This window comes from Pseudophryne corroboree, chromosome 3 (genome assembly GCF_028390025.1).
Source record: "Pseudophryne corroboree isolate aPseCor3 chromosome 3, aPseCor3.hap2, whole genome shotgun sequence".
NCBI classification, from domain to species: Eukaryota; Metazoa; Chordata; class Amphibia; order Anura; family Myobatrachidae; genus Pseudophryne; species Pseudophryne corroboree.
Window position 1 is genome coordinate 92860983 of NC_086446.1, and position 16911 is coordinate 92877893.

At 47.8% G+C, this 16911-nt stretch overlaps 1 protein-coding gene across 1 annotated transcript in view; it reads right to left on the reverse strand.

The window, feature by feature from the left end:
- Positions 1–373: 373 nt before the first annotated feature.
- The window catches only part of LOC135054852 (gastrula zinc finger protein XlCGF57.1-like), a 105134-nt gene continuing 88596 nt past the window's right edge, over positions 374–16911 (reverse strand). Inside the window, exon 4 of the mRNA XM_063958256.1 lies at positions 374–4981. Coding sequence (XP_063814326.1) covers positions 3120–4981 — 1862 coding nt within the window. The 3' untranslated portion in view covers positions 374–3119. The remainder of the gene's footprint in view (positions 4982–16911) is intronic.

Consider the following 16911-nt stretch of genomic DNA (forward strand, 5'->3'; position numbering starts at 1 on the left):
CTTGTGATTTACCATTATGATAGTTATACACCAACATATACATACAATCCAGACAATATAATGCAAGCCTACTTCACTGTATGTGAGAGAAGATAGAGAGAAGGCACCAGCACACCCAAGCTATATATAGTAGCCTCAGTGAGGCTGCTAGCTGTAACTCAGTGAAACAGTGTATTTACATTTCTATCTTCCCTAATGGGACGTAGGAATATGCACAATAGCGGCTTTCCCCCTGAGTTACACCCTGTACCAGTAATCCAGCGTGTCCCAGTGTCTGGAGGAGCTGTGTGGGGCTGCTGCTGCTGTGCAGAGGAAGGCGCCAACATGCAGCTGAGCCTGCTGTGAGGTAGCTCTACCCCCCCCCCCCCCCCCCTCCCCCAATGATGCCGGAGATACTGATATCTTTATACTGGCAAAGTCTCCCAAAAGTGCTTAAAACGCCACACAAGTGTTAGGTTAAGCCACCGCTAGCCAGTTTACACAGGGGACTATAGCGGGTCCCCCCCCCTAGGAGGGTCCCATATGCCTACCCAGCTGACATATGTCAGCTGCACCATGAACCGGGGGCCCAGTCTGTACTCACCACTGTTGTCACCTTCAGGCTTAGGTTAGGGGTGTGTGGCGTGCTGTGATCGCGACAGCTAAGACGCAGTGCCCCGCTGAACAAACAACCTCTCAGGACGGTGGTCCTGCAGCGGGGAAGCTGCTCTGACACCTCGCGAGGCTGGTGACCCCGCGCCCCCCCCCCAGCTCCCATGGCGCAGGTATGAAATAAAACTGAAGAAAACCCTGGAGCTACAGAGATGTGCATCCTCTCCTGAGGGCACTTTTTTCGAAACTGCCTATGGGAGGGGGCATAGAGGGGAGGAGCCAGCACACCGAGTGAAGAAATTTAAAGTGCACTGGCTCCTTTGGACTCGGTCTCTACCCATCATACTAATGTGTCCCCAATATCCCTTATGGATGCTACAGAAACACTGTTTCGGTAGGACAAAACCCAGGACATGTGTGACACAATGGAACCCTTGCATTTGGAACAACTTTAGTACTTATTTCTACATTCTACCCTATCAACTATACAATTAGAAGAGTCTTACAGTGTGGTATTTAGGGCCTAATTCAAACCTGATCGCTGTGCTGCAAATTTGCAGAGGTCTGTGATCAGATAGTCACTGCCCAGGAAGAGTGAAAACCCGCCCCGTGCAAGTGTGCAAATGGTTGTGTACGGCGTGCGAAATTTCCGCCAGATAGCGGACAGCTGCAAATCCGTTAGCAACTCACTCACCATCGAATGATTTCACCAGTCTATGCGCAGCCCAGGACTTACTCCTACGTTGCGATACAAACCGGCTGTTTGGGTCCGGAGCCGACGTCACACACCCACCCTGAAAACGCTTGGGAACGCCTGCGTTTTTCCTGACACTCCCAGAAAAACAGCCAGTTACCACCCACAAATGTTTGCTTCCTGTCACTCACCTTGCGAACACCCGTGCAATCAAAATTTTCGCACCATCTTGTCGCTGTTTGGCGACGCACCTGTGCATTGCGGTGCATACGCATGCGCAGTCATTCAATAATCGGCTGCTGTGTAATTTCGCACAAAAGTGATCATGTCTGAATCGGGCCCTTAGCTCCATAAAGAGACCACCCCTATATTAACTATATACAAACCCCCCCAATCTAATTTGGTGGAAGTTACTTCTTTCCCAAACAGAAATGAGAATGGTGACCAAATCTCACAGGCAACAGCTCTGCAGGACAAGACTGGCAGGTAATCCAAGTCATCTATGGACAGGAGGTGTGGCTGGATTGTGAATTCTGATTGGTCAAGAGTCACGACCAAAGTACCGAGTTTACTTCTGTCTATAGTAAACGGAATACAGTAGACGGTTTCGGATCCCTCTCTCTAAAAGCTGCCAATCTACTTGGTAATTATTAAATATGGAGTTTGTTTCATTGTACACGGGCATGATCCATGTTTGCACGCACATGCCTACGCAATTGCAAATTTTAGGCTATGAACTTGCTTATCGTCGCAAGTGAAGCTGCCGCCCAGAAAAGAATACAAATGCCCACCATAGCCATCGTAAAGTCCACAGCAACTGTGTACACATAGGGAGCACCGGCGCAGTAACGAGGAACATTGACTCCTCGAGTGAGTCTATGGTGGTCACGCAGACTAGCCGCGGCGGTAGCGACGCTGGAGCCATGTTTCTCTACGTACATGATTGCAGATGAAGGCAGATACACGCCCCGAAAATAGCCGTGACACACCTTCCGTTTTTGCCACCACTCCCCGCAGATGTAACATGTGCAGAGAGAGTTAGATTTGGGTGGGGTGTGTTCAAACTGAAATCTAAATTGCAGTGTAAAAATAAAGCAACCAGTATTTACCCTGCACAGAAACAAAATAACCCTCCCAAATCTAACTCTCTCTACACAGGATCCCGTCTAGGTGCAAGAGCTCCATCAGGAACCGGATTCCCTTGCCTGTACGCACGACTCTAAACAGCACAGAGGTTTTGATACATGCCCACTGCACTCCAATAAGTCAGGACGGTTCTGTGTATTTGCATTGGTTGCCAACCTAAAAGACCCAATGTCACGGAGAGACAGATCTGACCGAGTTCTGTTCCACTCAGAATTAGAAGGAGATACTCAAAGATGAGTAAACTGGCATCTGTGCATGGCTGTATGCAAACACTCGCTGCTTGAGACCCAGCACTCAGATCTGCCCGACTCAGAAGCATTCCTATAATCTGTTCTCCTGATGAGATTTATCCATTACTATGTTTAAAATAACTGGACCAGCAAAAAACGTAAACTTGAGGGCACTTACAGAGGCTGGAATAGAACGATTGCCACAGAACAGTAAATAAACACGATTACAATAAATACCTCTTTTAAGTGTTGGAAATGACTAGTTTTAAAAAGGGACATTTACCTTTCATCAATGATGTCAATTAATACTCTTGGGTCCACTCCCATCTCCTCACTAGTATGTATAACGATGCCCTAATCTCTACACAGCAAATAAATACTCCCAAATGCACCCACAATGCTTTGCGATTAGCCCTCAACACCCTCCCTTCGGTACACGCATCCTTAGAGACCTCCTGTCATTTTTCTTCTTCTTCTTCGTGAGTTGCCTTATGCTTTGAAAGTTGTGCCTTCCTGAGGAAGCTTTTACCACACTTGGTACAACTGTATGGCTTCTTTCCCGTGTGAATTCTCTGATGGGTGGCAAAATTGGAGCTATTGTTAAAGCACTTCCCACACTCGCTGCAAGAGTAGGGTTTCTCCTTCGTATGGAGTCTTAGGTGTCTAGCGAGAGCGGAGTTACAGGTGAAGCTCTTCCCGCAGTCGGTGCAAACATAGGGCTTCTCTCCGGTGTGAATTCTCTGGTGAATAACCAGATGGGACTTCCGGATGAAGGACTTTTCACACTCTGAGCAGGCGAAGGGTTTCTCCCCTGTGTGGCTTCTCTGGTGCACAGTGAGGTTTGAGGCGCAGACGAAAAACTTTCCGCACTCAGTGCAAGTGTACGGCTTCTCTTCAATGTGAAGCCGCCGATGTCTAGCCAGAGCGGAGGTGTTGGTGAAGCCTTTGCCACACTCCGAACAACCGTAGGGCTTCTCCCTGGTGTGAATCCTCTTGTGTATGACGAGGTGGGAGCTGCTGATAAAGCGTTTCCCGCACTCGCAGCAGGAGTAGGGCTTCTCCCCCGTGTGGCTTCTCTGGTGGGCAATGAGGTTCGAGCTGCTGATGAAACACTTCCCGCACTCGAAACAGGAGTAAGGCTTCTCTCCAGTGTGGCTTCGCTGGTGCTTAATGAGGTCGGAGGTGCTGTTAAAGCATTTCTGGCAGGAGGGACAAGGGTAAGGCTTTTCCCCTGTGTGAATTCGTTTGTGTTTAACAAGCGCAGAGCTGTCGGTAAAACATTTCCCGCATTCTGAGCAGGAGTACCGCTTGTCGCCGGTGTGAATCCTCTGGTGCGTGGCACGTTCTGAGATGGTGGTGAAGTACTTCCCGCACTCGGTGCAGGAATAGGGCTTCTCCCCCGTGTGGATTCTCTCGTGCCTGACCAGGGTGGAGCTGTCGGTGAAGCACTTCCCACACTCGGTGCAGGAGTAGGGTTTCTCCCCTGTGTGGATCCTTTGATGCTTAATGAGATTGGAGTTGCCGGTGAAGCACTTACCGCACTCTGAGCAAGAGTAGGGCTTCTCTCCCGTGTGCACTCTCTGGTGCCGGACGAGTTCCGCGTTCCATCTAAAGCACTTCCCGCATTCGGGGCAGCGCAGCAGTTTCTCCTTCGATTGAAGTTTCTGCCCATTCTCACTGTGTTCCTCAGAATGAGTGGATGCGCTGGGTGTACTCCCATTAGCGTCTGTTATACTGTAATAGGATTCCTCCTTAATGATAAAAGATGTATACTGTATTTCCTCTGTGGGTGTGTACATGTCAGTGTCCGTGAGGTCTCCCTCTTCACAGGAGACGGATTCCTCCTTAATATGATTAGCTGTAGAGTGTGTATGATCTGTGGGTGTATAAATCTCAGTGTCCGTGAGATTATCATCATCACAGGAGACAGGTTCCTCCTTAATAGATGTATACAGTGTGTGATCTGTTAGTGTAAAAATGTCCGTGTCCGTGAGATCTTCGCTGGAAACAGATTCCTCCTTTATGTGAAAAGATGTTCTGTCAGTATAATCGTCACTGTCTGTGGGATCTCCCTCGTCACTCGAGACGGAGCTCTCCTTTATAGGAACAGAATCACTCTGCGTATGAGGTGTGTGTGTACAAACATCTGAATCTCCAATATTGCCTTCTTCACTGGAGGCCGATTCAGCCCTAATATCAGTATCCGTCTCTGGGGCCCGGCCTGCGGCTGCATTATCTGAGGGACTTCCTTCTTCACATGCGACAGAATCCTCCATATTATTAGTGGATGAATATTCCGATGTAGCACACTTACGTAAACCTGTTGGAAGAAAAATTAATTGATTAGATTGTGTTTAAAGTCAAACTAATTACTGATTCAGTGGTGAACATGAATTATAATGTGCTAATAATTCCATGGCAGCCCTTACCATGGGTATGAGGCCATTCTAGGTATGTAGAGACCAAGATGATTGGTTGGGCACCACGGATGGTGTAATTAGTTAGCATTACTGACTCACAGCACTGGGGTCATTGGTTCGATTCCCACCATGGCCCTAACTGTGTTGAGTTTGTATGTTCTCTCCGTGCTTGCATGGGTTTCCTCCAGGTACTCCGATTTCTTCCCACAACCCAAAAATTGGTAGGTTAAATGGCTCACAACAAAAAATTACCTCATGTGTGTATGTACATGTGGTAGGGAATTTAGATTGTAAGCTCCACTGGGGCAGGGACTGATGTAAATAGCCAAAGATCCTCGCTGCGGAATATGTGTGCGCTATATAAACGTTTATAAATATAATAGAGTCCCTTGCATGTTGTAAAAATATAAACATAATGAAACTATATGGGTGTGAAATCCGGGCTGCCATAGAGTGTTTTGATTTTGAACAAAAGTTCTAATTTGCCTTATTCCTCATTCATACTCCAAGGTGGTCCTTACAATGAGTTGTAATACAACTGGAAGTGAAAGCTACGAGACACACCACAACATGCTGCAAAATCAACATTTAATGAAGAGGGCATGTGGAGCACGTGACTCACAAAAGGAGTCGGAGGATAAAATATCCAACTGATAACGAATTGAGGACTATAGTATAGACAGATGCCCGTCCTGCTGCCTTGCAAAGGTCCGGCACCAGGGCCTGAGCCTTCTACGCCCAAGAAGATGCCACTGCTTCAGTAGAGCTTTTAGTATTTGTGGTCACTTTATGTCACTCTTCTGGCATGCATGTGATATACATGTAATGCACCTGGAAATAGTCTGGAAGATTGTGGCTTTTCTGTGCTCCAGTTGTAATCAAACAGCTGTATTCCTACGTCCTTCAGCCTAGACAAATACAGGGCTGTTATAATTAAAGCATTCCTACTTAGAGCACTCTGGAGCGTGCCGCGTACACACGGTGCGACCCGTGCGGCGGCCGATACGGACTATATTGATGCCGGAGGCATGAGCCTCCGATATAGTCAGTATCGGCCCTGCCTGCACCCACTATTTTTCCTTGCAAGGCCAGTCCCGCGGGACCGCGCATCAGCATCGCAAGGTGCATACACATGTGCGATATGCACTAGCTTTACTTCCGATATGGACTTGACTATATAGTCCATATCGGAGGTAAAATTGCACTGTGTGTAGGCCCCTTAAGGCTCATACTTTAGAGAGATTTGGGCAACAAGTACTGTTATACTAAGTTTTGTTACCAGGTGGCGTTGTGGAGATACAATCGTTCATTGGGACTTCCAGTGTGGTCAACATCAACTTCCATTCGAAGAACAGCAATTGCTACCAAAAGTCACAAGGCAAAATCTGATGCTCGGGGTGGACAATATGTCTGAAAGTAGAGGATGAGATCACGTTGTTAGGCAAAATGTAGCGCTATTCAAGTGATTTGAACGCCACCTGGTGCCAAATGTGTAACTTTTCGTAAATAAATTCCTAGAGAATAATCTGAAGTACCTGTTGTCCAAAGTTCTCTTCATTACAAAGTCTTAAGGGCCCCATACACTACAACGATATGTCTGAAGCTGAAGTCGGGAGTCATTTTCCTTGAACTCCCCCGGGACCTTCCCGGGAGTGATTCCATACGATTTGGTACTTATGTGCTATTTTTGCATGAGATATATCGCATGCGATTGATGAAGCCACTATACATCGCATGCAATGTATCGTACGGCATACAATTATACCATGAGATATATTTGATGGGCTGGATAGAGGGCTACGGGAGCTGGGAGTGTTCTGAGAATGCCAGTCAAACTTCCCTGTGATACATCGCATCCGATATATCACATGCACAAAAAACACACTTTTTTCATCCGATTCCATCCAATTCCGATATATCATTAGTGCAGCACCAACGACCTAGGGGATCCTATCAGACAGCCACGGGGACGTGCATCAGATTGGATACGATCTAAAACACATACGATTGTACACAATTTCATACAATATATCAGACGGATATATCGGAATTGTATAAAATCGTGTAAAATCGTACTAGTGTATGGGGCCCTTTAGAATTCGCTCCAGAGTATTCCAAGGGGTAGCAGTTGATTTACAGAGGGACACAATACCGATAGTCATAATTCCGACAGCCATTGACCGACAGTCAAAATATCAACACGGTCTAAATACCGACATTCATTATGCCGACATGTTCAAAATGCCGACATAGGCAAAATACCAACACGTCAAAATGCCGACATGCGTTTTTTTTAAAGGACTTTTTGCCCCAAAACAGAATTGTTCATACTTAATAGGGGGAATATAATAGTGTGCCGAGCGCACGCGGTACACTTACACGGTGTCCATGTCGACACTGACCAGAAAAACTCATACTGGTATTTTGACATGTCGGCATTTCAAATGTCAGTATTCTGATTATGTCGGCATTTTGAACATGTTGGCATAATGAATGTCTGCATGTTGACCGTGTCTGTATTTTGAATGTCGGTCAATGGCTGTCGGGATTATGACCGTCGGTATTGTGTCTGTTGGTAAATCATACTGAACCCGCTCCAAGTAGGGATACTTTAATATTAACAGCACGGTACACAGTGACTGCTCTCACTAGATCTAATGAAGTTTCTTATTTTTTTTCCCATCAACTGGCTGTGGATAACACTTTGCTAATAAAATATCCTTGTTGGTATGAAATACAACCTTTGACAGAACCACTGGATTGGCTCTTATGACCATTTCACTTAAAATAACGAGTTTTATGGTAAGAACTTACCTTTGTTAAAACTTTCTGCGAGGTACACTGGGCTCCACAAGTCTGGACAATGGGGTGTAGAGTAGGATCTTGATCCGAGGCACCAACAGACTCAAAGCTTTGACTGTTCCCAGAATGCATAGGACCGCCTCCTATATCACCCCGCCTCCCAGCACAGGAGCTCAGTTTTAGTTAACCAGCCCAATGCAGTAGCAGAAAAAGGGACGACAACGGTTAGTAGCCACATACACCACACTCTCACGACAAGAGAAGTGTCAGCGGCTAATGCCATATCAACCCAGAGAAGCTAAGTGCGTCAGGGTGGGCGCCTTGTGGAGCCCAGTGTACCTCGCAGAAAGAGTTTTAACAAAGGTAAGTTCTTACCATAAAACTCATTTTCTGCTGCGGGGTACACTGGGCTCCACAAGTCTGGACAATGGGGATGTCCTAAAGCAGTTCCTTATGGGAGGGGACGCACTGTAGCGGGCACAAGAACCCGGCGTCCAAACGAAGCATCCTGGGAAGCGGCAGTATCGAAGGCATAGAACCTTATGAACGTGTTCCCGGAGGACCACGTAGCCGCCTTGCACAATTGATCAAGGGTCGCACCACTGTGGGCCTCCCAAGAAGGTCCAACAGACCGGGTAGAATGGGCCGTAATATGAGCAGGAGCTGACAGACCAGCCTTCACATAAGCATGTGCAATCACCATTCTAATCTATCTGGCCAGGGTCTGCTTGTGAGCAGGCCAGCCACGTTTGTGAAATCCAAACAAAACAAAGAGAGAATCAGATTTTCGAAATAGAAGCAGTTCTCTTCACATAGATACGGAGAGCCCGTACCACATCCAAAGACCGCTCTTTGGGAGACAAATCAGGAGAGACAAAGGCTGGAACCACAATCTCCTGATTAAGGTGGAAATAAGAAACCACCTTAGGTAAATATCCGGGACGAGTCCTAAGAACCGCCCGGTCACGGTGAAAAATCAGATATGGGGAACTACAAGACAAGGCACCCAGATCCGACATTTTTCCAGCAGAGGCAATAGCCAGCAAGAACACCACCTCAAGGGAAAGCCACTTAAGGTCAGCTGAACCAAGAGGTTCAAATGGAGGCTCCTGCAACGCCTCCAAAACCACCGACAAGTCCCAAGGAGCCACAGGCGGGACATAGGGGACACACCCTGAGTGAAAGTATGAACATCAGGTAAAGTCGCAATTTTTCTCTGAAACCACACCGACAAGGCAGAAATATGAACCTTGAGGGAGGCCAGACGCAGGCCTAAATCTAGGCCCTGCTGCAGAAAAGCCAAAAGTTTGGCTGTACTAAACTTGGAAGCGTCATAATTGTTAGATGCGGACCAAACAAAGTATGAATGCCAGACCCTATGGTAAATCCGAGCAGAAGCCGGTTTCCGGGCCCGCAACATAGTTTTAATGACCTCTTCAGAAAAACCCTTATCCCTCAAGACGGAAGTTTCAAGAGCCACGCCGTCAAAGATAGCCGGGCTAGGTCCTGGTAGACACAAGGGCCCTGAACGAGGAGGGCGTTGTGGAAGTAGAAGTGGACGCTCTGACAATAGGCCTGGCAGGTCTGAGAACCAGTGCCATCTGGGCCACGCCGGAGCTATGAGAAGCAGATTTCCTTTTTCTTGCTTGAACTTCCGAATTACCCTGGGCAGGAGTGACACCGGAGGGAACACGTACGGCAGCCGAAACCTCCACGGCACCGCCAGCGCATCCACGAATGCTGCTTGAGGATCCCTTGTTCTTGCTCCGAAGACCGGAACCTTGTGATTGTGTCGAGACGCCATCAGATCCACATCTGGAAGACCCCACCTTTCCTCGAGGAGTTGAAACACTTCTGGATGGAGGCCCCACTCGCCGGCATGCACGTCCTGACGACTGAGAAAGTCCGCTTCTCAATTCAGGACTCCCGGAATGAATATTGCCGATATTGCCGGTAGATGGCGTTCTGCCCACTGTAGAATCCGTGAGGCTTCCTTCATTGCCAAACGGCTTCGAGTGCCGCCTTGATGATTTATGTAAGCCATTGTGGGGTGGCGTTGTCCGACTGTACTTGAACAGGATGGTTCTGAATTAAATGCTGGGCCAGGTTCAACGCATTGAAGACCGCCCGCAACTCCAGAATGTTGATCGAGAGGAGAGATTCCTCCTTGGTCCACCGACCCTGTAAAGAGTGCTGCTCCAGCACCGCGCCTCAACCTCTTAGACTGGCATCTGTCGTCAACAGGACCCAGTTGGATATCCAGAAGGGACGGCCCCTGCACAATTGTTGGTCCTGGAGCCACCAGAGCAGCGAAAGACGGACCTCCGGAGTCAATGAGATCATTTGAGACCTGATCCGGTGAGGCAGGCCGTCCCACTTGGCTAGAATCAGCTTCTGGAGGGGGCGAGAATGGAGTTGAGCACCTGCATCGCCGAATGTTTTGACACTTGCGGACGAGAAAGGAAGCAACGAATCCTGTCCTGAAGCTTCAGGACTTTCTCCTGAGACAAGAACAACCTCTGGTTGTCAGTGTCCAACAGCGCTCCCAGGTGCACCATGCTCTGAGCAGGGACCAGGGAGGATTTCTTTAAGTTGATGAGCCACCCGTGGGCTTGTAGAAACCGGACCGTCATATCCAGATGACACAGGAGAAGATCTGGGGAATTTGCCAGGATTAACAAGTCGTCCAGATACGGCAGTATCCTGACCCCTTGACGGCGGAGTACCCCTTCACCGCCATAACTTTGGTGAAGACTCGCGGAGCCGTTGTTAAACCAAAAGGTAACGCCCAAAACTGGTAATGGATGTTGCCAATAGCAAACCTCAGGTATTGTGAATGTGACACTGCTATAGGAATATGCAGGTAAGCATCCTGTATGTCCAAGGAGACCATGTAGTCCCTAGGTTCAAAGGCCAGAACTATAGAGTGAAGGGTTTCCATACGGAACTTGGAAATCTTCACAAACCTGTTCAATGCCTTGAGGTTGAGAATGGGCCGGGAGGACCCATTCGGTTTCGGGACTAGAAACAGCGGAGAATAGTACCCCCGGCCCCTCTGAGCAAGAGGCACCTGTACTACAACTCCTGTATCCAGGAGGGTCTGTACCACAGAGTGTAGAGTTTTAGCCTTTGTCCGGTCCAAAGGGACGTCTGTCTGGCAAAATCGATGAGGGGGTCGGTTTTTGAAGGCAATGGCGTAACCTCGAGTGACGACTTCCCGTACCCAGGCATCTGAAGTGGTCTTCAAACATTCCTGGGTATACCCTAGAAGCCAGCCCCCCACCCTGGGATCCCCCAGAGGGAGGCCCGCCCCGTCATGCGGCAGGCTTATCGGTCTTGGCAGCTGGCTGTTGGGCAGCCCAGGCTCTTTTGGGCTTCGGCTTACCAGGTTTGGAAGTGCGGGCCTGCTTATGGTACGCCTGACCTTTTGCTTTACCTGAAGGACGAAAGGACGTACCTTTAGCCTTCGACACAGAAGGAGCGGTATTAGGTAGACAGGCAGTTTTGGCAGTAGCCAAGTCAGCCACTATCTTATTTAAGTCCTCCCCAAACAGAATATCACCCTTGAAAGGGAGTACCTCCAGGGTTTTTCTAGAGTCCAGATCCACAGACCAGGATCTCAGCCACAATAGCCGTCGAGCCAGGACTGACGTAGTAGAGGCCTTGGCTGCCAGGATACCGGCATCAGAAGTCGCCTCTTTAATATATCGAGAAGCTGTGACAATATATGACAAGAATTGTCTAGCATGGTCAGAGGATATTTCAGCTTCTAACTCCAAGGCCCATGCTTCTATAGCCTCAGCAGCCCATGAAGCTGCAATAGTAGGCCATTGTGCAGCACCCGTGAGGGTGTAAATCGCTTTTAGACAACCCTCCACACGTTTATCCGTAGGCTCTTACAGAGACGTGACGGTAGTGACAGGTAGAGCTGAGGAAACCACCATCCTAGCCACATGTGAGTCCACTGGAGGAGGTGTTTCCCAATTCTTAGACAGCTCTGGCGCAAGGGGATAGCGAGCCAGCATCTTCTTTTGAGGCACAAACTTCGTACCCGGGTTTTCACTAGGTGACACTTGAACCAATCTGGTTTCTTAGGAGGCACAGATGGCTTGGGATCATCCGTAATCTGCAGAATTAACTTAATAGCCTCCAAAAGGTCAGGAACATCCACATGTGAACTACCCTCCCCATCAGCCGTATCTGAGTCAGAACCTCTGGGGTCAGTGTAAGTGCCGTCCTCATCAGACGAGGTGTCAGTGACAGCAGTAGATTGTGAGGAGACGAGCGCTCGCTTAGAGGACCTCTTGGACTTAGGCGAGTGTTGGTCAGACTTTTTAGTAGTCAAGGACTGGTTCAACTTCTTTAATTGAGCAGATAAATCGTCCGCCCACGGCCCACATACGGTTGTACCGGCATTGGGGGTCCCATAGGGGGTGTTAGTTTATGAACTAGCGTATGCAGAAGCGTGGAAAAAGCGGCCCACGGTGGGTCAGTATGTGCCTCCGTTGCCACAGTCCCACTGTGGGGCAAGGAGCCCCCAGAACCAGAGCCCACAGCTGCTATATTCTCCTCATATGTGCCTGTGGCTTCAGCAACACCAGCAGTGTGTTCCGCCCCAGAACCGTTACCCTCTAAAGCAGACATGATATAACTTGCAGTATGAGGTAACACAGTATAATTATCAGAAGCACAATATCCCAAACCCAAACCCCTGCGCAGTGTAGTCAGCACTAGCAGAGATAAAGGAGAGATATGGTGACCAAATCACAAAGAAAAATACGTAATACAGTATATCTTTGTGAAAATCCTATATTAGATAACACCTGACGCACCAAGCCCCCTCAGGTTATAGAATATAGGGATAGCAAGTTGAGTGAAAGACACGAGATGGACAACACCCAGCTATCAAATGCACACACAGAAGGTCACAGTTTGTACAATGCAGAGGTTATTACAGACAATAATACTGCACTGGACTAGCTTACACAGCTATATAACAGTAGATATAACAGTACACAGTAAGAACTGGATGTATATCACAGGGTAATTGTACTATAATAAAACCCTGACTAAATGCACTCTTTCTTAACTATCACTGTCTAAAAAGGCAGGTAGAATACTTAAGTGTCATGTAAAGGCACAGCACTGACAACCAGGCGGCTTTACATAGGAGGATTTGCCCAAGCAGTCCCAGGAATAGTGAGCTGAGGGATAGTGACGCCGCAGACACTGACAGGGAGTGAGAAAAAGACAGACATGCAGCTCCAGGGCGGGAACATTTCCGTGAAATGGCGCCCTGGGGCTGGGGGAGGGGCTTCAGGTCTAAGCCTTATCCCCCTTGCTGGCAAAACCTCCGGGTACTGTGGGCGATATAAGAAGTGGTTTAGAGAGAAAACCCGACCTGTGCCCATGCCCTGGTGATCTAGTGGGATCGCCTGTACGGCCACAGTGTCCACCGCCAGCGCGCGCGGCCCGCCTCCCACTGACCGCGCCGGATCGCGATAAAGACCGGGTCCTGCGAGCGGGACCCACTTACCACCTCCCGAAGCGCGGCCACGCGATCCTGGAGAGCCCCAGCCGTGTGTGTCTAACATGAAGAAAACCGGAGCCTCCGCTGTAGGTACCCGGCAACCAGGGCTCGGGAGTGTACAGCGCCGCTGGGGAGAGCTGGAGCTGCAGCAGTGAATGTCACAAAACATTTACCACCGCTGCTGCCCTTGAAGTCTTCACTTTTTACCTCATAAAAAGCTTTTCTCAGGGCTGCTTGAAGCAGCCCCTCTGTTAAGTGCCTGCTTACTGCAGCACCAACTGACAAACTGAGCTCCTGTGCTGGGAGGCGGGGTGATATAGGAGGCGGTGCTGTGCATTCTGGGAACATTCAAAGCTTTGAGTCTGTTGGTGCCTCGGACAAGATCCTACTCTAAACCCCATTGTCCAGACTTGTGGAGGCCAGTGTACCCCACAGCAGAATTTTTTTTTTTAACCACTTAACTGATGATTTATTTTGCCGAAAACCGCTCCGAAATTGTTGGGGTTTTTTAAGAGTGAATTAGGTGAGGAACATGACTTTACCATATCCCAAATGATTTTAGTTAAAAGGAAAAAAATCAAAAAATTGTAAAGACATTTTTAAACATCGAAACATTGATCGGAAACATCGCAACCATCGGAACATTGCGACTATTGCGGCTTTCATTTTGAAAGCCGGGACAGCCTGCAGGTACACAGGGGTGGCTTGGGAGGGTTAATTTACTCTCCCCAGCGGCTGCCATTGTCTGCAGCCGCTGGAGGGGACAGATCCTGCCGTGCTGACCGATCAGCAGTGATCGGCAGCACAGCAGACACATGGGGAGAGTGCAGGGAGGCAGAGGGACCTTCCGGTCCCATTGACAGCAGCAGCGGAGGGAAGTTTCTTTTCCCTGCCGCTGCTAACACTCTCTATCTGACTGGTCGCATCCCGTGCGACCAGGTCAGATACAGCACTTGCAGGTATGGTCGCATCTGATGCGAGCATGCCAGGCAAGTGGTTAAAGGGAACTTTGCCTCATAGTCCATTTAACTCACCCACTTCTGACAAGAGTAATTGCCACCAGAAACACTACTGTCACTGTCACTCATCTCATAGGAAACTCATTCAGTGGTTCAAACGGTGTTGCTGCAATGCTCTAAGCCAGCGGTTCTCAAACTGTGTGCCGTGGTCCCCTGGGGTGCCTCGGGACACTTGCAGGGGTGCATAGGGTCGACAGTCAGTAGGTCGACAATGACTAGGTCAACACCTGAAATAGGTCGACATGAGTTTTTTTACATTTTTTTGGTGTTGTTTACTTCGTAAAGTGACGGGGAACCCCAATTAGTGCACCGTATCCACTCGCCATGCTTCGGGCATGGTGCCTCGCTGCGCTCGGCACAGGTTACTATTTCCAATTGTAGTCCATGTGGATCGTAAACTATGAAAAAGTTCAAAAAAATTTATTTATTTTTTAAAATACTCACGTCGACCTTGCCCATGTTGACGTAGTGACCATGTCGAGCTAATGCATGTTGACCAATAGTGGTCGACCTAAGTGCTATCGACCTAAAGACCGGATACCCTGGATTAATGGTCCAGGACCAATTCAAATTATTCATGGTCAGTATAATAGGCAAAACCAGTGCTGGTGGCTGCCAGTCATAAAATATGTGGCCAAACAGAAGCAAATCTTGTCCCTCACCACATAACTGACCCTAAGGATGACATATAAACACAATTTAATTAGTGTAGTATTTCTTTCTAAATTTATCAACAAGAAACATTTGGCCTAGAGCAGGTATGTCCGAACTGCGGCCCTCCAGCTGTTGAGAAACTATACATCCCAGCATGCCCTGACACAGCTTTAGCATTCTCTGACAGCAAAACTGTGTCAGGGCATGCTGGGATATGTAGTTTCACAACAGCTGGAGGGTCGCGGTTTGGATATGCCTGGCCTATGGGTACCATGAAAAAAATTCTGATACTCTAGGGCGCCGTGATTCAAATAAGGTCGAGATTCACTGTTCTAACCAAGTTATGGTCCCAAAGAGCCATAAATAATTAGAGATGAGCGGGTTCGGTTCTCACAGAACCGAACCCTACCAGACTTCACGTCACGAGCCCAGATCCGAGTCAGGCTCGGGTTTTCCCGCCTGACTCGGAAACCAGAACGAGGCAAAACAACGTCATCCCGCTGTCGGATTCTCGCGGGATTTGGATTCCATATAAGGAGCCGCGCGTCGCTGCCATTTTCACTCTAGTCTCGGAGAGTGTAGTAAGAGGACGTATCTCCTTCCTCAGTGCCTGTGTGGGCGGGAAAGTGGGGTGGCGATTCTAGTGCTGTCTTGTACTGCTCAGTCCAGTGTAGTCAGTGTCTTATGCTGCATCAGTCCAGCCAGTCACAGTGTTGGTGTCCTCTGCTGCTATATGTCCCCAGTGCTGCTGGCTGCTGTATAAGTCCCTTGCAGTTTTGCGGTGTTGTCTTGCATCCGACCGGAGGTAGTGTCTTGTACAGCATCAGTCCAGTGACCAGTCACAGTGGTGGTGTCCTCTGCTGCCATATATCCAGTGTTACTGGCGTATAATACCAGTGATATTGCCGTATAATACCCGTGATATTGCCTTATAATTCCTGTGAAATTGCTGTATAATTCCCGTGATACTGGCGTATAATTACAGTGATATTGGCGTATAATTATCGGGATATTGGCGTATAATTCCTGTGATATTGCCATATAATTCCCGTGATACTGGCATATAATTATAGTGATATTGCCGTATAATTTTCGGGATACTGGCGTATAATTCCTGTGATATTGCCATATAATTCCCGTGATACTGGCGTATAATTACAGTGATAGTGCCGTATAATTCTTGGTATACTGGTGTATAATTACAGTGATATTGCCGTATAATTCCCGTGATACTGGCGTATAATTCCTGTGATATTGCCGTATAATTCTCGAGATACTGGCGTATAATTCCAGTGATACTGATGTATAATTCCAGTGATATTGCCGTATAATTTCCGTGATACTGGCATATAATTACAGTGATATTGCCGTATAATTCTCAGATACTGGCGTATAATTCCTGTGATATTGCCGTATATTTACAGTAATATTGCCGTATAATTACAGTGATATTGCCGTATAATTCCAGTGATACTGGCGTATAATTACAGTGATATTGTTGTATAATTACAGTGATATTGCCGTATAATTCCTGTGATACTGGCGTATAATTCCTGTGATACTGATGTATAATTCCAGTGATACTGATGTATAATTCCAGTGATATTGCCGTGTAATTTCCGTGATACTGGCGTATAATTACAGTGATATTGCCGTATAATTCTCAGATACTGGCGTATAATTCCTGTGATATTGCCGTATATTTACAGTAATATTGCCGTATAATTACAGTGATATTGCCGTATAATTCCAGTGATACTGGCGTATAATTACAGTGATATTGCCGTATAATTACAGTGATATTGCCGTTTAATTCCTGTGATAC